Here is a 20527-nt window from a genome sequence, read left to right as displayed (position 1 = left end):
CCCCTACCTCCTTGGAGCAGTTTCTCAGAGCTATCTGAGGACTGTCTCCCAGTCCTCATTTTGCCCCCAATAAAACTTAACTCTCAACTCTCACATTGTACAATATTTCTTAAGTCGACAGAGAAAAGGCATAAACAACTGAAGTGGGCTTCAATGGGTAACTGATAAATGATTGTCTATCCAGATAATGAAAGAAGGAATAATGATGAAGTATGGACTGCTGGTCAAAGATCTCCAACACAGGGACTTCTGTGGTGGCGCAGTGGTTAAGAATCCCCTGCCAATACAGGGGACATGGCTTCGATCCCTGGTGCTTGAGGATCCCCAGCCAAAAAAAATAAAAATTAAATTAAAAATAATAAAAATAAAATTTTAAAATTAAAAAAAAGAACTCCCAACACATGCCAACAAGCTAGGGAATGTTCATGCATTGACACACACAATTGAGTGCCCATAAAAAGTGATGGACACCAAATAAGTTATAGTCTATAGTCTAGTTAACAGCATTGCATCAATGCCAGTGTCCTGGTCTTGACATTGTACTACAGATGTTCCCACTGTAAGATGTCACCATGGCGGACGTTGGGGGAAGGGTACATAGGGACTCTGTATTACTTTTGAGTTTATAATTACTGTGAGACTATGATTACTTCGAAATAAAAAGTTTTTTAAAAAAACCAACAAGGTGCAGAAAGTGTGTATTGTGTGATTTCTCGGGTTTTTTTACAAAATATCAAAAGGTAAGAACAGTCCCTTTGTCATTAAATTGAAAATGAGTGAGAAAAGCATATGTAACTAGAAGGACAAACCCACCCACCCCCTTCACTCCTAAGGGTTTGCTTGAAACAGAAGGATAAGAAATTCTTAAAGTACCCCTACTTCCTTTGCAGAGATTAAAAAGAATGCATGCTGCTCAAGAATTTGATCTGGCCCAACAAAGAGAGAGCCCTCAGAAGCAGATTGCTCTGTCCTTTCAGCAAGGTTTGTGATAGGCCTTATTCATTTCATACCACAGGCCTCTATGCTGCTCTAAAAGCAGGACAGGGTAAGTAAAACTGCTTTGCATAATAATGGCAAATGTTATCTCCAGAGAGGGCAGGCTGGCACCTCTAGGGAAATGGTTCACTTTCTTTTGTGGATTTAGACTGCCTTGTCCCTAGAAATTGTTGATGGTTCTTGGAAGGGGTATGTGTGTGTGTGTGTGTGTGTGTGTGTGTGTGTGTATCCGTGTGTTCAGTTGATCCAGAAATTTACAGGAAAATGAAATACTTCGGGGGCGGGAGGCGGGCAGGGAACATTTCTTCATCTCATACCAGCGTAGAAATCTCAAGGAAAACATGTGGTGCTCCGGGACTGGCCTTACACTATTGTGCTGGCCTGACACTGCCAAGGCCCACCCTGCAATTTTCTACTCAAGCCCCCACAGAAAAATTTAAACTGGCAGGAACTGTAGTTACAGAGGATTCTTGCTTCAGAGTGCCCTGATGCTCTGATTTGGGGGGGAAGGGACAGATCCTCTAGGAGAACATCCCCTGTATGTTGAGAGTGGGGTTTTGCACTGGAAGGATTCTGAAGGAAAGAAACTGTGAGTCCCCAGCAAAGCAGATGCCTGGTTGTGATAGGGACAGAGGAAAGGGACAAAGTAGGTGATTGAATAGTTAATCTCACTAGGGGATTGTAAGCAGAAAAAAGTGTGAGACACCCCAGTAAATTAATGATTACTCAAGAAAGCAGATTTGCTTACCCACAAAGCCTAACAGGCTTGCTTAACAACAAAACCATGCAACAGAAGCACAAGACATGCCCCAAAGCAATAAAACAATGGTGGCATGAGACCCACATCCTGCCCAGTGAGCTCAGTAAGTTAATGACCCTTAAGACATGCTCTCTGTACACATAAAAAGCAATAATTTATGGAAAGGTGACATTTCAAAGTGAAAGACTCTCATTGTACTGAGACCTAAAATAATTTTTTCATAGTGCCATGATAGTCCTGGCTTGACCACGTAGGGACAAGAAGACTCCCCTGCCCAACCTGGAGGAGGAGCTGATGATGGAAGCATGACATCTACTTAAGAATGAGGAAGAACGTGGTCTTTTCCCCCTCCCCACTTTTCCTTTGATTATAAAACTGTAGCCTACTAAGTTCTCGGGCAGCACCTCTTGCCCACCCACTTGTAAGCCTCGCAAGCGCCTATTCTAATAAATCACTTCTTATCTATCACTTTCCCTCTGGCTTCTTTCTGCATTGAGACATAAAGGACTGGAGCTCCTTGGAGGCCCCCCAGTACGGCACCTATCGGTTTCAGATGGAATTAGGAGACCAAAGGGTTTAGTCGGAGTGAAACAAGAGGGAAGGGGACAGGACACAACCTTTGAAAGAATGACATAGCCCAAGGGCATGACATAACCTGATTAGAACCAAGTGGGCCCAAGATGGCAGACAAGTCAACTTCCACTAGACATTGTGCCTCAGTATACGCTCACTGTAACACATCAGCAAGCTAAATGACACACCCACAGGTGCCATGACAGTTCTAAGGCGACCACAAGGATCAAAAAGTGGGTGGTGGCCCAATTCCTGGAAATCCCCGCCCCTTCCCTGAAATAGCTGGAATACTCCTCCCACTCATTAGCCTATGAAATTACCCACCCTTATAAAAACTGACAACCCCATACCCTGGTGCCTTTCTCACCTTCTGAGATGGCCCACACTGTGTCTGTGGAGTGTGTTTCCCTCTAAATAAATCCACTTCTTACCTATCACTCTTTCTCTCACTGAATTCTTTCTGTGATGAGGCATCAAGAACCTGAGCTTCATTAAGTCCTGAAACCAGGTGTGTGATGTCAGTTGGAAGACTGTGGGTTTTGGCTGGGTTCAAGTCCCTGCTGCGTGGGTTCAAGTCCCAATCTGAGGTGCATGGTTTCAGGAGTAACATCTGTGAAAGGAAAAGGGAGGAAGCAGGATTGAGAAGGAGGATCTGTGAGACCCTGAGATGCAGATCTGACCAACGCCAGCCCAATAGGAAGCTCCAAAGCAAAGATGGCCCCTTAGAGGAGCCCCATGTTAGGCAGAAGTGGTGAGGTTCTTGTACCACCATCCTGCTCAGTCACTGGCTGGGGCCACCCTTGGAAGGAGTTAACTGCCAGCTGGCAGCTGACAGCTAATCAGCTGGCAGCTGACTCCCAGCAGCCAGAGTGAGTCCTTTCTAGAAGGAGAATCTGAGCTGTTATCTGCATCTCCACATCTGCCACAGGGCTTGTCTCTGAGGGAGGAAAAGGGGGAAACTCCACCACCACTACCACCCCTTCCCAAATACAACAGAAGGAAGCAATCCTGGGCATGAGGGAAAAGAGAAGCCAATGCCTGTCTTGTAAGAACTTCTGCCTGCTTCTGTACAGAGTTCCTGAAAAGAACCTGTACAAACACTGGGTGGATGATTTCTGAACAATGTTCACAAACAACTGCCTAAATACAGGGCAATCGGGAAAAACTTTTGAATTGAATAAGTTATACAGTAGAGTTATGAGATTCTAGATAGAGCAATATCTCACAAAATTAATAATCCATTACCTGTAAATAGGCAAAGACTGTGTCAGTCTCTGGCACCTACAGATACATTCACTGTTTTTGTTTAGTTTTTTTGTCTGTTTGTTTTAGTAAATTTGTTGCCAACATTTAAAAATTAAATATTTCTTATTAAAACCCAGATTTCTACCTTCTGTTTAAAATTCCTAAGATTGGGACTTCCCTGGTGGTCCAATGGTTAAGACTCCACGCACCCAATGCAGGGGGCACCAATTCGATCCCTGGTTGGAGGAACTAAGATCCTGCATGCTGCACAGCGCGGCCAAAAAAAAACCAAACAAACAAAATAAATAAATAAAATTCCTAAGATCTGTCAATGCTGGGCTGGCCTTGTCAATGACAAACATGCATGAAACTAAGTGCGCCTCGGGTCTGCAAGCTGCAGGTCAGGAGTACCCACCGATCCCCATGGGTTCCCAGCCACTGAGGCCAAGGCACACTACCTCTTATCACTCCGAGCTTACGCCATCACCCACAGTTTAAACCATTCCATCAATACATACAGTGTATAAGAGGGTAGGGCAGCAGGTAAATTCAGTTTATTTTATTTATTTCTTTATTATTTTGACTGCTCTGGGTCTTCATTGAGGAACACGGGCTTCTCTAGTTGTGGCGCAGGGGCTCTAGAGTGTGCGGGCTTAGTTGTGGTATGTGGGATCTTAGTTCCCCAACCAGGGATTGAACACAGGCCCTCTGCATTGGGAGTTTGGGGTCTTAACCACTGGACCACCAGGGAAGTCCCTAAATTCAGTTTAGAAAAAAAACCAGTTCCTTCAGAACCAGTTAAATCTCTTTTAAGTTCATTTGACCATAGCCATCAATTGAAAACATTTGATCCAGGATACAAATGTATTTGCACCAAATACAAAATATATATACATCCAAGGTTGTTCATTGTAGTGTTGTTTGAAATGGCAAAACACTGGAAGCTACTTAAACATTCTTCGGTGGGAGACTGGCTAAATAAATTATGGAATATCCACACAATGGAATACTGTACAGCTATTTTTAAAAGGGAGAGAGAGAATAAAGGTGATCTGTTGTGTACCACTCAGAACAATCTCCAAGAATGTATTTTAAGAAATGAAAGAGAGAAGTGGGGAAAAGGAACAAGCAATTTGAAGGACATTATGTATAGTGTCATTCCATTCATGGGAAACATTTTAAAGGGAAAATATGCATGTAAATGCATAGGAAACTTCTGGAAGGATGATACACAAGACCAAGAGCTATATGGGGAGCAGGTAAAAGAAGCATAGGGAAGAGTTACTTTTTTACTTTTCACTCTATAACCTTGTATCTCTTTTAAAAATTGTGAACATGTGTTATTTTTGTAATTTAAAAAATAATGATTAAAACAAAAATGAATTGATGCAGAAAGTAAAATTCCAATTAAGAGAAAATTAATTTCCAAGAAAACTGTCATTCTCTAACAACGTCAGAAAAATTAAAAGTAGCTATTCAACATTGACAGCAGGTCAAGCTGTCATAACTCACTTTGATTTCACATATAGAAATAAAACTGCCTACCTCACTGGATAAGACACATTCAATAAAATTTTACAAATCACCCAACAATTGTCGGCACTTAGTTAAGTATTCAATAAAAGTCGCTGTTATCACACAGCCCTCCTACACCACCCAAGCCTGACTTGTGTCAATATTGCATGAGTCAATGACCAATGTGGAATGGCTATTGCAAGATGCAAGACTTAAATTCCAACCCAGGTGAATTTCCTTCCAGACTGCAGTCAGCTGATAAATGGAATATTTATATATGGCATATTTCCTGCCGTATCAGTAAACAAAGGATGTCACAGTCATCAACAATTGTAGCCCTCCAACATGAGCCAGTGAGCCTTGAGGAAACTCAGGGCTGAAAAGAATACCATCTAGCAGCCAAGAGACCGCAGCCACTCCCTAAGGTGAGACCTGAGGAAACTCAAGATATGAAAACACAGGATATCAGCCCCAGATAGCTGAGGTGCATATCAAAGGAATGATTTCAGTGAGCCCAGACTCTTGCATCTTCCCATACATAGAAAAGCGCTAAATTACTTAACTTGAGATATCTGGTTTTCTTTCATTAACAATAATCCTTTGACATTCCCGACTACCTGCCCTTTGTTGCAGAACTCCTATATATCCTGGCTCCTCCACTCCTCCTTGGAGCAGTTTCTCAGAGCTATCTGAAACTCTGTCTCCGGGGCTGCAGTCCTCATTTTGCTCCAAATAAAACTTAACTCGCAAATCTCACGTTGTGCTTTTTTTTTTTTTTTTTTTTTAAGTCAACACAGCCCTTGAAGAAGATGGGAGTGTAGTCCTCAATCATGGAGGCATTTCCTTAAGATCTGCAGATGGTACCACCTCCATACAAGAACAACCCCATTACCTATTAAAATCCCCGTTTCAAAGAGACTCCTACACACATATGTATTTCCCCCAAAGATTTCCTACCCTCATCTCCAACAAATCAGCTTGATGAGTAGTAGAATCTGGAGACTCCCACTCTTCTTGCCTTCCCTCTACCCTTTTCTGTTCACAGATCCCCTCCCTAATGTCCCCTGTGTTCTCCCAAAAGAAATGGTGCTGGAGGCCAAATATCAACCCCGCCCAGACAGTGAGGGGCCATGTGATGTTCAGGAGCTCACAGGCCAGAATTCTCTTTTCCCCAAACCCTTTGCACTTTAGGGTGTGGTCTCCCTCAGCCTCCCACTGCAACCTCAACCCCTGGATCTGGCTGCCCACCTCTGGATAGGAGGTGAAGAGAGATCAAATACGCCCTGCAGGCCTGTCACTTTGAACTAAAACTCTGAGAGGCTCTGCTCCAGGCCTCCTACATCCCCTCCCCCAGCCCCGCAGGCAGGTGCAGAGCACTGGGAAGGGTTCCCACAGTGCATTAGCTCTGAACAGGTCAGGAAGAAGAGGAGTGTCATGCTATCCAGCCTCTGTTGTCAATAATTCATGAGGTTCAGACTGAGGGGCACCAGTCAGAGAGTCGGTTTTCCCCAGACATGGGGAAAATTAGACTCAAACTCTCTTATCTCATCAGGATGAACTGAGTACCACAGCTGTTAACATCTAGTTTGAGGAATAAACTATAGATCCAGTGCATGCTTGTTATATCATTCGCTGCTCACACACCCCCTTTTGAATGCCGAAATCCTTTTTTGCTGCTCAGTTGACCTACACGTATACTAAACGAATCTTTAGCAAGTATGAATTTTATTAAGCAGCGATCCCCAGAACTGAATTTCACAAACCAGGATTCTCTCTCTTCTAATTGTAGGGACTGACATTGGATTGCCAGACTGGTGATTTCACCAACTAACAACACTTTTCTCAACCTACCCATCTGCTTTCATCATCTTCTCTTAACAAAAAGACTAACACACACACACACACACACACAAAAAAAAAAAAAAAAAAAAAAAAAGGAGCAAAAGCATATCCCCAAATAAAGGACTACCTGTTAAGTTAAATAAGCTTAGATTTATGAAAAACTATATTGTCTTTTTCTCTTTTTGCCTTGAACTAGTGAAAACTTTGCCATGGATCTGCACAACTTTTCAGGGTGGCATTTGGAGGCCACTGGGTTAAACCAATTCAGATGCTGACACTGGGTCTGTCGGGGCCTTTCTACAGTGTATCATAAGCCATACAGATTTATTAATTCTCCCAGAAAACCAGGAGGGAGATTATTTCAGCCCACTTGGCAGAGCAGAGGCTGAAGTCTCAGACACAGAATTTATAGCTGGAGAGGACCTTATCCATTATCTACTCCAGCACCCTCAGTTTACAAAGAAGAGCCTGGCCTGTGGCGGCCATAATAATTACTTTATGGTGGCAATAATTACTTATGTGTTTAGTAGTTTACAGTTTATAAAGTGCTTTTACATTCAACAAATATTTATTGAACTAGGATGGAGGCTAAGACCTGGGTACATAGTGATTATGGAGAACTTGAGTGCTCCTGAGTTCTCCGAATTTCCACCACTTGTTGGGGGACTCTCTAGCATCCTTGCTACCACTTAGGCCTGAAAATGGAGAAGTCCTCTTGCAGTGGAGGGTATAAGAGATCCTGTCCTGTCAGGATCTTTAATTCTGCACACTGGTTACCACTGGTGATCAGAATCTGCCCTCCAGGCCTGTGGGGATGGAGGAGAACTTGAGCCAGAGTGAAGGGCAGGGCAGGCCTACCCAGCTGCCTCGCACTTCGTGTCTCTCCCAGGCTCCTGCAGCCTCACCTGAGACCCTCACGTGGTGGGCTCCATGGGGGCTACGGGCCTCACCCCCTTGGTCAATCTTAAAACACTTGCCTTCCTGTGGGCTGTCACAAATGTGGACCCAGACTTTCTTGGAAAACAAAGTCCATCTTGAGGTTCTGGGAAGCAAAAGCAACCAACTCAAAGTCCCCTCTCCCCCAAGAAAAGACGTGGGCAAGCAGATGTGAAAGGAGGGGCGGGAGGACAGGAAAGTCTACGGACTCCCGGAGGCGGGAGCAGCCCTAAAGGGAACCGGAACCGACGGAACCGCCCCACACCGGCTGGCCGGGGCGAGCAGGGGACTGAGGGGCGCCGCGGCCACAGCCGGCTCCCTGCGCCAAGGGCCCGCGCGGAACAGGACAAGCTGTTCCGCTCTAGGACTGGTGGGGAGCTGGGAGCGGGGAGGGGATCTGGCTTCCGAGCGGGCAGCAGGGCGGGGAGGTGGCTCGCCCCTCGCCCCGCCCCCGTCACCTCTCCTAGGCGGCGCAGAACCCTGAACCGGCCGCCTCCATGCAAAAGGCAGGGCTACTGTTGGGTCCCTGTGCGCGGACGTGGAAGTCGGTGCGGATGGCCAGCTCCGCGGTGGCGCGCCGGAAGCCGCTTGAGAATAAGGTGGCCCTAGTAACGGCCTCCACTGACGGGTGAGTGCCCGAGCCCGAGTCTCGAGTCTCGGAGGCCCCCGCTGTCTGCAAACAGGTACTAACCCCTTGTCCTTGGCCTCCCGTGCCCCATCTTCAGGCCTTACGTGTGGCCAGTTTCGGCCCGGGAAGAAAGGAACTACGTGGTTGGCCTACAGTCCCCTCGGAATCGCCTCCCCCACGAACCTTGCAATTGCCAGCCCTCTTGTCACTGCTGCCTCTGGCTCGACTGTGCCACCTGGGTGCTGCCCGCCCCCGTCAATCCCATCTCCCAGGGTTCTGGGCTGCCCGGGTCAACTGGCCCCACCTAGAGTCTGGGAAGACCAGACGCCAGAAATCCAAGACAGTCCAGATTCCAAAAATCCTATCCACTACCTGCACCGACTGTGGAAATGTTCCAGACACCCCATTTTGGCACCCCAGGAGTCTCATAGAACTGCGCCCCTTACCTTGAGGGGACACAAAAGCCATGTGTCCACATTCTTGTTTAGTTCAGTACATTTTGGCCTCTCTTGCCCAGCCCGTGTCTCACCAACCACTGTTGTCTACCCTGTTTCTCACTCCCACAGAACCCTGCTAGCTGCCAGCTCTTCACAAATCTAAAATACAAATGAATGGGAAATGCTAATGGCTAAGTGCAAAATGTGTAACCCTTTCTCCCAGGGGAGTATGTAAAAAATTTACGATTGTAACCAGAGACCCCCACTTTCACATGTACCCCCAAAAGTAACTAAAGATAGAATATTGAGATGATGTAGACTAGTAAGGAAGATATTTGGGGGTAGAGGCTTTTCTGAGTGAGACCCTCCAGTCATGGAAATAGCTGCTGCTTGTTATACCCCTAGCTCATCTCTCTCTCCTCAGTCCCTACAGGGTATGGGGCCTGTGACCTGTGGTGGCACCTGTGGAAGGTGATATCACTTCCTGGGAACCTAGACTGAAGGCCAAAACCATAAGAAAAATAAGTAAACCAGTGCCAAAAGTATGCTAAGCATGTCCATTTATATGGTAATGGCTGTGCCGTTAACCCTATCTAACACATGGGGGTTGTACAGAGAGAAAGCTGGAATTCAAAGCCCAGGCAATCTGATTCAGGAGCCCACGCTCTCACCCTCTTTTCCTGTACCAACTTAAAAGTCCTTATCTCTCTCTGCCCATAGGATCGGTTTCGCCATCGCCCGGCGTCTGGCCCAGGATGGGGCCCACGTGGTGGTCAGCAGCCGGAAGCAGCAGAACGTGGATCGGGCAGTGGCAACGCTGCACGGGGAGGGGCTGAGTGTGACGGGCACCGTGTGCCATGTGGGGAAGGGTGAGGACCGAGAGCGGCTGGTAGCCACGGTGAGCAGCAAGGATATGGGCGCAGAGCCAGGAGGTAGCAGAAGGGAGCCAGCCTGAGCTGACTTTCCTGGACAGCACGGGTGTAATCCAAGCCAGCACTGTTAACTAAAACACAACAGTGCGATCTGCATACCCACTCCAGTCCACCAGCACATTTTTATTGTGTGCCTTTCTGTTCTGCCTCAGAGAATCATCCCATCTCAGTCAGAGAATCAAAAAACCACTCTACTGTTTCAACTCTGCATTGTGCCTTGGGACACCTCCCCCCCAAAAAAAACAGCTGGTCCTGGCTTTCCAATCTAATTGGGCAGATTAAAAGGGTAAATACAATTGCAAAATAGGTATTCCCACTCTGAGCTAATAAACAGTCAATCCCTGTTTTTCAGCTTATAAAGTCGAGTCTCGGGGAACCTACAGGAGGCAGCCCATCAGGTTTCAACCACCTACTGTGTGCCATGCACTTTGTTTCGAGCCTTTTGCAGGTTCTCTCCAAACAACAACCCAAGCAAGGCCAGGATTAGTCTCCCTGTTTAAAGACTGGTTCAGAAAGCTGTATCAACATCCCAAGGTCCCACAGTTAGTAAGAGAAGAGATGTGAGCCAACCCAGAATTGCCAAGCTACCTACAGACTACCAGGCATTTCCCCGTCAGGTCAGGCCTTAGGTGCCCACTTGGACTTTAGCCTCCAAGACAGTGTCTAAGCCAGTGTCTGAGTTGGTGCTTGGCACCAGTCTTCCAGCTGCATAAGAAAATATGAACATTTTACAAAGGAGGCCTGCTCTTCCCTAGGCTCAGGGCACACCCTTTACTTCTTGGAGTAAAAGGGAGAATCTGCCCAAGAAGGGAAAGCAAAGGATATTGTGCTAACAGAATGAAAGATGGTGAAATAATTGGGATAATCTTAGACAAGGAGGACATGAAATGATGGTAGGTGGTGGTATAGTAGACAGCATAAGATTATTCCGTTTGTCAGGAGTCATTTGGCAAATGCTCAGATGTGCACTGGAGAGAGCCAAATGGGGGTCCAAGAAAGCCACCTTGCCTGACATAGGCAGCTGGACAGAGCCTGAGATTGAGACCTTGATCCTCAGGGTGAGGGAGCCACCTGGGATCCTGGGCCAACTAGTGACTAGGCGTATGAAATGTATGTGTCCACTTAGTGTCAAATTCCTGCTGGGAAAATGACCTCTGGACCCTCATCAGGTCCACTCTACCCGTCCTGCAGCTCTGGCCTAGAAGTGGGTTTGAACTAGACCTTGAAGAGAACATGGGGCTGGGCAGATGGCATAGGACTGGGATTCCAGATGACCCTGCAAAATGAGAAGACAGCCAAGGAAGGACGGAAGGGGAGAGGGGAGCATTGTGAACCCACAGCAGAGAGAGAGCACAGGCTTGAGAGGGCTGGTAGGAAATGGGCCGGGTGGGAAGGATTGGGGACACGGGCCTCCGTGGCCTCCCAAAGGAGTTTAGACGTTCTTGGAGGAAATAAGAAGCCATGTGAGGTTTTGAGCAAGGTGAAAATGGTTATTAAAAGACAATAATCTGGTACTGGGAGGAAGGATATATTGGGGAAAAGAAGACTCTGAGCCAAGGACATCAGGGAGGAAGCTTATGCTGTTACTTAGGTAAGAGCAGTGGCAGTAGGACCAGAACAGATGCGCCCAAGAGACATTTAGTGGGAACCAACCAAGATATTTTTTTTTCCTGGCCGGTGACAAGAAATGGGAAATAGGAGGGATGAATCAAAATTGACTCTCAAGTAGTTTGAATGTCCAATGTCGAGTGGAGAATGATAGGATACTTGTTAGCAGTTTGAGATGCGTCCTGCCGATTGCCAGCCACTACCTGTGATGAGAGAAGCTGCTGCCCTGAGGATGGTTACCCCCCAGTGGCTTCCTAATCTGCACCTCAAAGCTTCTCAAAGGTGTCGTGAGCCGAAACCAGATTAACTGCTTCTCCACTTGATTCTACTTTAAAAAAAAAAAAAAGAACTGGGCTTCCCTGGTGGAGCAGTGGTTGGGAATTCACCTGCCAGTGCAGGGGACACGGGTTCAGGCCCTGGTCCGGGAAGATCCCACATGCCGCGAACAACTAAGCCAGTGCTCCACAACTACTGAGCCTGCGCTCTAGAGCCCGTGTGCCACAATTACTGAGCCCGCACGCCCAGAGGCTGTGCTCTGCAACAAGAGAAGTCACCACAATGAGACACCCATGTACCACAAAGCCAAAAAGGCAAAAATAAATAAATAAATAAAATAGATTTATTTTAAAAATAAAAAATAGACCTGTCAGAACACAGAGTAGCAATCACACAATTTAGAGCGAGCCTTAGAAGACACCTGGGTGGTCATAGTAGCTTTGCCATTAATTTTCCAGGGTTCTCTGTCTGTTCAGTCAAAAGCCAGCCTTCCCTCCTCTCTATGCTGATAGGCCTACAAAGAGAAGGGGACAGGATACACAGCAGAAGTGGAAAAGGGCTCCAGGCGATTCTGCTGCAACCCACTATCTCCCCACCCCCAAACACACCCGCACATGGCCCAGCACACATCACTTTCTAACGCATACCGTGTTTTCCTCATCATGAAACTTATACAGAGCCAAGGCAGGTGACTGGGACTTTGTGCCAGGACATCAAAATTTAGAGAGTGCAAGAGACTATTGATACAGGTTTGCAAAGATTATGTGATTTTAAAATTTGTTAAATTTACATGTTGACAGCCCAGGCATCCCCTCAGCAGTGTGGAAGCAACTGAGCTTAGCACCTAGTTAGCAAGAATAATTAGTTAAAACAGGAGCTAGCAGATTGTTAATAACACACCTCTGTGTGCCAAATCCGGAAGCACAAAGTTGGTTGAGGGCCCATTTAGTGCCGCTTGCCCAAGGCATCAAAATTACCAATTCTGGGCCAATGCGAAGTCTGGTTGCAGCATGGCATAATGTTGGCAGATTCTGTTTGGCTACTCGTTACTCCAGCACGTGCCTTCACCACCTACTTACAATTTATTAAGGAAGTGAGATGTTGCCTCTCTTAGTTTTCCCAGTTTAAATCTCAGTTTCTGCCTTGAATCTTCCATGCCTCCAGGCCAAAAAAATAAAAGCAGGGAGTGGGGGGAAGGGAGAAATGGCATCATAACTGAGTGTGGAACTGCTTTAAGCCCAAGCCAGCATCCTCTCTAACATGGCTCTCCTGGGTAGCCAGTTTCATAGTGACCCCGACTCACTTTTGAAGGACTCTTATGAATTAGCTCTGGGTTAGAGTGTAAGTTCTGCCACTACTAACTAGCCTTGTGCCCTGAGCAAATCACTTCACCTTTCCCAGAGACCGAATGAGCAGGCCTCCTCTTCTTAGCTGGCCCTGATAGGTCATTACTGAGCTATATGACCTTGAGAAATTAACTTCCCTGGACCTTAGTTTCATCACCTTCACCATGAGGACGTTGGGCTAGGTGATCTCAAAGGCCCGAGTGGCAACTTTTTTTTTTTTTGCGGTACGCGGGCCTCTCACTGTTGTGGCCTCTCCCGTTGCGGAGCACAGGCTCTGGACACGCAGGCTCAGCGGCCATGGCTCACGGGCCCAGCCGCTCCACGGCATGTGGGATCCTCCCGGACTGGGTGACAAACCCGTGTCCCCTGCATTGGCAGGCGGACTCTCAACCGCTGCGCCACCAGGGAAGCCCAGCAACTTTCTATAGGTCTAATTTTTTATTTTTTTTGGCTGCATTCGTTCTTCGTGACTGTGCGGGCTTTCTCTAGTTGTGGTGAGCGGGGGCTACTCTTCGTTGTGGTGCATGGGCTTCTCATTGCGGTGGCTTCTCCTGTTGCAGAGCACGGGCTCTAGGCCCGTGGGCTTCAGTAGTTGTGGCACACGGACTCAGTAGTTGTGGCTCGTGGGCTCTAGAGTGCAGGCTCAGTAGTTGTGGCGCACGGGCTTAGTTGCTCCGCAGCATGTGGGATCCTCCCAGACCAGGGCTCGAACCCATGTTCCCTGCATTGGCAGGCAGATTCTTAACTACTGCGCCACCAGGGAAGTCCTTATAGGTCTATTTAAACTTGTTTCTCCGTTCAGGTACGTGTGGACAGGCTGAGTTTGAGATAATGGTAACTCATTCAAGGAGAACTGGACAGTAAGCACTGAGAGAAATGGGGCTGGGAAAAAAGAGGAAGGGTCTAGAAATGGACTTTGAGGCAAGATCTGAGGCCATGAGAATAAAGGACCTCCCAAAGGGAAAGTCTAAAGAACAAAGGGTCAGTGACAGCCTCAGAAGTGGGGGCAGGAAGAAAAGACTGCCAAAGAAATGAGACGACCTTAAATGTTTTAGCAGCAGAGCTTGGGGTGTTTTGGAGAGAAAATGTTTTAAGGAAAAGAAATCATTTTGACAACTGTTCCTAAGAAGGAATTCTTTATCGACACTGATAAATGCACTTCCCTTACTGTCCTGCAGCCCTAACTCAGACCTTACTCCTCTCTAGGCTGTGAACCTTCATGGGGGCGTGGACATCCTGGTCTCCAATGCTGCCGTCATCCCTTTCTTTGGAAACTTAATGGATGTCACCGAGGAGGTATGGGACAAGGTGAGAGGGGACAAGAGCAGCAGGGGATGGGCCTCAGAAGACAGCACACACTCAGTCTGCTTTTATAATGTATTTGTCAAGTGCAGTGTAAATGTGAGGAATCCTTGCAATTTGCCACACGCCTGCAGTGCACCTGGTAAAGGGCAAATGGCGGGGTGGGGGGCTTCATCTGTCCCTGCCCTTCTCTTTCATTTCTGCTTCTCCCCAGTTTTGTCTTCATTTGCTCCTTGCTAACCGTCTTCTGCCTCCCTCCCCCATCATCTCCCCCATCCTCGACTCCATGGGCTTATCCAGGCTCTCCTTCCTGGTTTATTTCCAGCAGACAGGGCAGCTAATATGCCAATGACTAGTACGCTCAGACTTAACACGCCACCCCTCCCCTTTTCAGCTGCCAAAAAAGAATGATTTTTGATTAGTTGGAAAACTTTAATAGCTGCTAGTTAAGTGAAATATCAACTCTGGTGAAATTAACTAAGTTGCCACTTTATAAAATACAGCCTTTTAAAAAGACCTGCGCTTTTTCCTTTTTAACTCCAATGTCTAGAACATCTGAGATCGAGATGTCTAAATTCAAGAATGAGAATATTAGTTTTCATGTGAATGTGTACAATTACATTATATTTATAATATATTTCACACACCTACATTCTTTAATTATAAAGCCTTAATTAAAATATTTGTCTTTCTTTACTGAGGTTAATATCCCCACCTGATTTGAAAATGCTAAATTTTTCATGATCTCCCATGGTTTTGCTTTTTACCCTGATGTCATCCATAATTTCTCAACACTGAAGTTTAAGGATACTAAAATATTCTAGTTTATCAGTGTTTCACAGACATAGAGACCAAAGTGCCAAAATACTCTTCAGTGAATCAGTTCCTGATTGATATTCTTCAAAGTAGAGAAACATCTTTCATGAGCAGTCTGAACAAAGACCACATGAAAATCAGTTATAAAACAAGTAATTTTTCTTTTTAGTTGGCTTCTTTTTTGAATTTTTGAATTTTATTTTATTTATTTTTTTATACAGCAGGTTCTTATTAGTCATCCATTTTATACACATCAGTGTATACATGTCAATCCCAATCTCCCAATTCATCACACCCCCACCCCCACCACCCTGCCACTTTCCCCCCTTGATGTCCATACGTTTGTTCTCTACATCTGTGTCTCTATTTCTGCCCTGCAAACCGGTTTAGTTGGCTTTTTTTTTAATATCACAGTATATCAAATCTAAATGCAATGGTTGATCCTTGATTGAACCCTGGACTTTAAAAAAAATAAGAACATTTGGGGGACAATTGGGGAAGTTTTATTATAGACAGTATATTAGGTAAAATCATGATTATCAATGTTAAATTTCTAGGGTGTGATAATGGATGGTGGTGTTGAAGAACATCCTTATTCTTTGGAAATAATGCTAAAGTCTTTAGGGCTAGAGCATTAGAATGTCTGCAACTTACCTTCCAAGGGTAAGGAAAACCTGCATAGGTACATAGATAGGGCAAATGGTACAAAATGTGAACAGTTGGTGAATGTAGGTAAAGGATATCTGGATATTCATTGTCCTTCTATTTCAACTTTTCTGTAAGAGTGAAAATTTTCTAAATAAGAAGTTGCATGGGGGGTATGGGAGGGGACTATCCCAGCAGTGCCTGGAACAATGTAAACAAGGGTCATGCATTTGTTTTAAATTACAGATGTGGGGTTTTGATCGTAGACTATGTTCCAGCTCCCCCAGAAGTGCCTCCTCATGATCCCACTTGCCAATACATGTCCAGCCAGACAATCCATCCCGGAGGGCCAAGAGCATCTCACTCCCTAAGCTCAGAAGCCAGAAAAGTGCTGGAACAACCCCAAGTGCCTGAGGTCAGGCCACATTTCCCCTGAGAAACACGGCACACTCTGGGCCAGGTCCAGGAAGCCATCCAGTTCCAGGCTCTCCCTAGTTGGAAGACACACAGAAAATCCAGCTCAAGTCCAAGGCAGCCCTGAGAGTTCAGGCCCATTCTGGGTCAAATCATACTTAGGAAACAAGCTGAACCAGGCTCCATTCTTTCTCACCCGAACCTAATGTGTCATTCTCTAACTGAATAAACTGGGGAAAGCCACCTCTCCCTGGGCCTCGGTTTCTTCACTTGTAAGGCCAAGTAAATCATCCCTAGGATCTCTGCCAGCCCTAACAAACAGATCCTGGGAACTACACTGTAACTCCCCATTGCCCTGCCTTCAGCAGCCCTCTTCCCTCATGCTGTTGCCCCTCTTCTCTCTGTTGCAGGTTCTGGACATTAATGTGAAGGCCACAGCCCTGATGACAAAGGCCGTGGTGCCAGAGATGGAGAAACGAGGGTACAGAGAGCAAGAGGGAGCCTGCGTTCAATGGGCCCCCTGAAGGCTGAGGGGAGGGTGTCCATGGCAAGAGGGTCATTCTGTTCTTTTTCCAGAGGTGGCTCAGTGGTGATTGTGGCCTCCGTAGGAGCCTACAGACCATTTCCTGTAAGAACCTCCTTTTCTGCTACTTTTATCCCTTCCTCCATCCTGTACCTTCTACCCTTCCAGTCACCCTAAGAAGTTTGTGTCCCCTTTTGGAATCACATCACCAAGTACCTTCCAGCAAAATAGAGGCCTTGCTTCCACAAACGCTAACCTAGGGGAGGTTTAACCACAAGACAGTTTTCTAACTGGGACCCTCCATTACAAGAGATACCCTATTATCTGTTTATAACCCTTTATATCTTATGTTAAGAACCAAGAATGAACTGGAATTGAAGAGACTAACCCATTCTCTCTTTTCCTCAGGGCCTGGGCCCTTACAATGTTGGTAAAACAGCCTTGCTGGGCCTCACCAAGAACCTGGCCTTAGAGCTGGCCCAAAGGAACATTAGGGTGAACTGCCTGGCACCTGGACTCATCAAGACTAGCTTCAGCCGTATGGTGAGGAAGGGGAGTCCTGCATCCCACTGGGACCCTAAAAGGCATCTTCCCAGGTAGAAAAGCCCAGCTCCTGGGTCCTGAGCTCCCAACCACTTCTACCCCCCATCTGTGCACTTTTCCACATCCCCCCTCCATACCAGCCATGTGTCCCGACCAGACCCCCATATGATCCTTTCCTGAGGTGCACAGTGAGACTGAGGAATTCAGATACCACTCAGGCCATTTCATATCTCCTTAAGTGGGTGAGACCTGGGGCAACCCAGGAAAATGCCTCACAGAACTTGAAGAGAATGGAGCAGAAGAGGGAAGTGGGTAGAGACTGGGAGCTGGGAAGGACTAGGAGGTGAAGGGGGTGCCTCTTCATCGCCCTTTCAATTGATGTGAGGGCAGGCAGTTTCTCCCCTCGCTGTCCCTCACAGGAAGAGATTTCCCTTTTTCCTGCAGTTGTGGGATGACCAGGCAAGACTGGAGAGCCTAAAAGCAACCATGCAGTTCAAAAGGTAAGGCTGGGGGCTTCCCTGGTGGCAGAGTGGTTGAGAATCTGCCTGCCAATGCAGGGGACTCGGGTTTGAGCCCTGGTCCAGGAAGATCCCACGTGCCGCGGAGCAACTAAGCCCATGCACCATGACTACTGAGCCTGCGCTCTAGGGCCCACAAGCCACACCTACTGAGCCTGCGTGCCACAACTACTGAAGCCCATGCACCTAGAGCCTGTGCTCCACAAGAGAAGCCACAGCAATGAGAAGCCTGTGCACCGCAACGAAGAGTAGCCCCCGCTCGCAGCAACTAGAGAAAGCCCGTGAACAGCAATGAAGACCCAACACAGCCAAAAATAAATTAATTAAATAAATAATTTTTTTTAAAAAAAAGGTAAGGCTGGCAAAGGGGAGGGCGAGGAAGGATAAAGATGGTCCCTCACAGCCCAGGGCTCGCCGACTCTCGGTCCTTCAGACAACACAGGCATGCTCTCCTCTGCTTCAAACACACAGATTTCACAAGTTCTTGAACACAGCATCACTACAGTGGCGTGTGCAAGGAGTCTGCTTCCACTGCAGAAACGAAACTCAGAGGCATCCAGGTTTAGCAGAGCAGAGCCCTGGGGGAGGCCCTGACCCCTCTCTCCACCTGGGTGTTTGCCTCCACCTCTGGGCATCCCTAACCTGAGGATGAGGGACCAAAACCAAAACCAAAACATGCTTTTGTTAGTTCCCCTTGAATAAAAACAGTCATGTGTCCAAAGCTCAGGTTAATGATCCTACAATCCAAATAAAAGGAATGAAGAGCTTTACCAAGTCCCAAAACTCCCCTTGCCTAAGAAAACTAGCCTCTTCCCCAAAGGGTTGGCTGAACTGTTCAGGTGCCTTCATCTGGCTCTCTTTCCTCTAAGTTCCCTGCCTCTCTCCAGCTTCTGGCTTCTGGAAACTCTCTTGTCTTTAGCTCCTCCACCTTGTCTCCTCAAGGACACATACCAGCAATGCCTACTTGAGGAGGGAGACATCCTCAAGTGCTCCCAAAGCCATTCTGATGTCAGGCATGAGCTGCTGGCCTAGTTCACAACTCATTAATAAGTCAGGGTATTGTCACTCTTGAGCCACAGTGAATGATCCGGCCCCATGCTTCTCAGTCTTGGATGCACATTAGCTGGAGTGCTTGGAAACCACAGATGCTCAGACCCCACTCCCAGAGATTCTTTTTCAATTGGTCCAAGGTAGAACCTAGGCATCTTTGGCAGGGGTGGGGGTGGGGATAGTTAAGCCTCTCGGACGACTACAGTGTGCAGCTAGGGTGGAGAACCACTAATCCAGGCCTTCTAGGTTTGAGGTACCCACTCTACCCACCTCTAGAGCATCCTATGGCAGTTAGGTTAAAGTGTTCCCTAACTATGCAATCACTGATACAAACACTGAGAATTAGCACAGTCTCACAAAATGACTTTAAGGGACAAAAATAGATTCCTGAAAAAGGTGTCTGTGAATTGAAGCTGTACAAATGGAATCATTTTAAACAAATCATTTACTGTCTCACAGACTCCCTGACACTTGAATAGTATGCACACATGTGAAACAAATTCTTTGAAGAATGAAATAGCTGCGCACCAGGTTATCTATATAACTTTGGATTTTGGTGTCCTGAGTTCTCTAAAAAACAAAGTATCTCTATATTATATGAATATAATGTGCAGTGGTTTTTGCAGAGTACAGTATTAATGCTTATACTGAATTATAACAGCTTATATTCATGGTAACCCTATTTTATGGGCAGTACACTGGTCCTAAAAAATCACCTGATACTTCTTGATTAAGCAAATTTCATGCCCTGTTTGATTTTTACTCCCTTCCTTTTTTCCCCTCCTCCCCAGGATAGGCAAGCCAGAGGACTGTGCGGGTATCGTATCTTTCCTTTGCACCGAAGACGCCAGCTATATCACTGGGGAGACAGTGGTGGTGGCTGGAGGGATGCCATCCCGCCTCTGAGGACCTGGAGAACATCCACCAGCGCAGAGATTGGGCTCCATCTCCTGGGTCCTGTTCCAGCATCCATCCACTGGCCTTCCCCACCTCTGCCTACCGTACTGCTCACCTTACACCATAACCCCAACCCCCCATATCAATTCTGCTCTGTGAAAAGCTCCAGCATTCTCTGGGGTCAAGGTGTGGTCTTATGAGGACTCTCACTGTTTCTGTGGCCTTGGATAAAGACTTCCCTTGAGAGCACAGGGCAGGCCTGCTGAGAGGGCTTAGTCTAGCGCGGCAAAGACCAACTAATATTTTTTTTCAGGGCATCAGAGGAATTTGAGGGAGATGGGAGAGCAGGAACCTGGAGTGGAAGGAACAGGGTTGGAAAATAACAACTCACAAATGAAGTCCAAATAAAATAAAGATGATCATGATGCTTTGAATCAATGTGTTCGTTTTTCAGTGTAGGGTGCATAGGTGTGGTAGCCGAGCAGAAAGCATAAATCTGAGCAGACTGGATTCCCCTAAGATCCCCCCAGATACTAAGTCTGGATCCTCCTAACCCTCCTCCCTCTCTCCAGGACCTGAGCGTAATGCTGGGTGTGGAGGTGTTTGCAGAGCTGCCAGCTGGGAGGAGGTGGCATGGGAATTCCCAGGTGCTGCTCTCGGCCTCACACCCGCGGGGATGGTGCCAAGAACACCACAGGGATCCCCGAGGCTGGGCAAGCGGAAAA

The 20527-nt window shown here is 46.8% G+C and overlaps 1 protein-coding gene across 2 annotated transcripts; it reads left to right on the top strand.

Moving 5' to 3' along the window:
• The first annotated feature begins 8123 nt into the window (after positions 1 to 8123).
• LOC131751852 (dehydrogenase/reductase SDR family member 4) lies at positions 8124 to 20236 on the top strand. Of its 2 annotated transcripts, none has more exons than XM_059055687.2 (8): positions 8124 to 8495; positions 9653 to 9830; positions 14301 to 14390; positions 16682 to 16752; positions 16848 to 16899; positions 17203 to 17337; positions 17782 to 17837; positions 19697 to 20236. In XM_059055687.2, the coding sequence occupies exons 1-8, from the start codon at positions 8365 to 8367 to the stop codon at positions 19809 to 19811; spliced, it is 828 nt and encodes a 275-aa protein (XP_058911670.1). In that variant the 5' UTR covers positions 8124 to 8364; the 3' UTR covers positions 19812 to 20236. The 2 variants fall into 2 exon arrangements, with proteins under 2 accessions (XP_058911670.1, XP_058911669.1); XM_059055686.2 differs by having other exon boundaries at positions 8125 to 8495; positions 14301 to 14402.
• Positions 20237 to 20527: the final 291 nt, after the last annotated feature.

Source organism: Kogia breviceps, chromosome 3 (assembly GCF_026419965.1).
Source record: "Kogia breviceps isolate mKogBre1 chromosome 3, mKogBre1 haplotype 1, whole genome shotgun sequence".
NCBI lineage: Eukaryota > Metazoa > Chordata > Mammalia > Artiodactyla > Physeteridae > Kogia > Kogia breviceps.
This window is presented reverse-complemented; position numbering and strand designations above follow the sequence as displayed.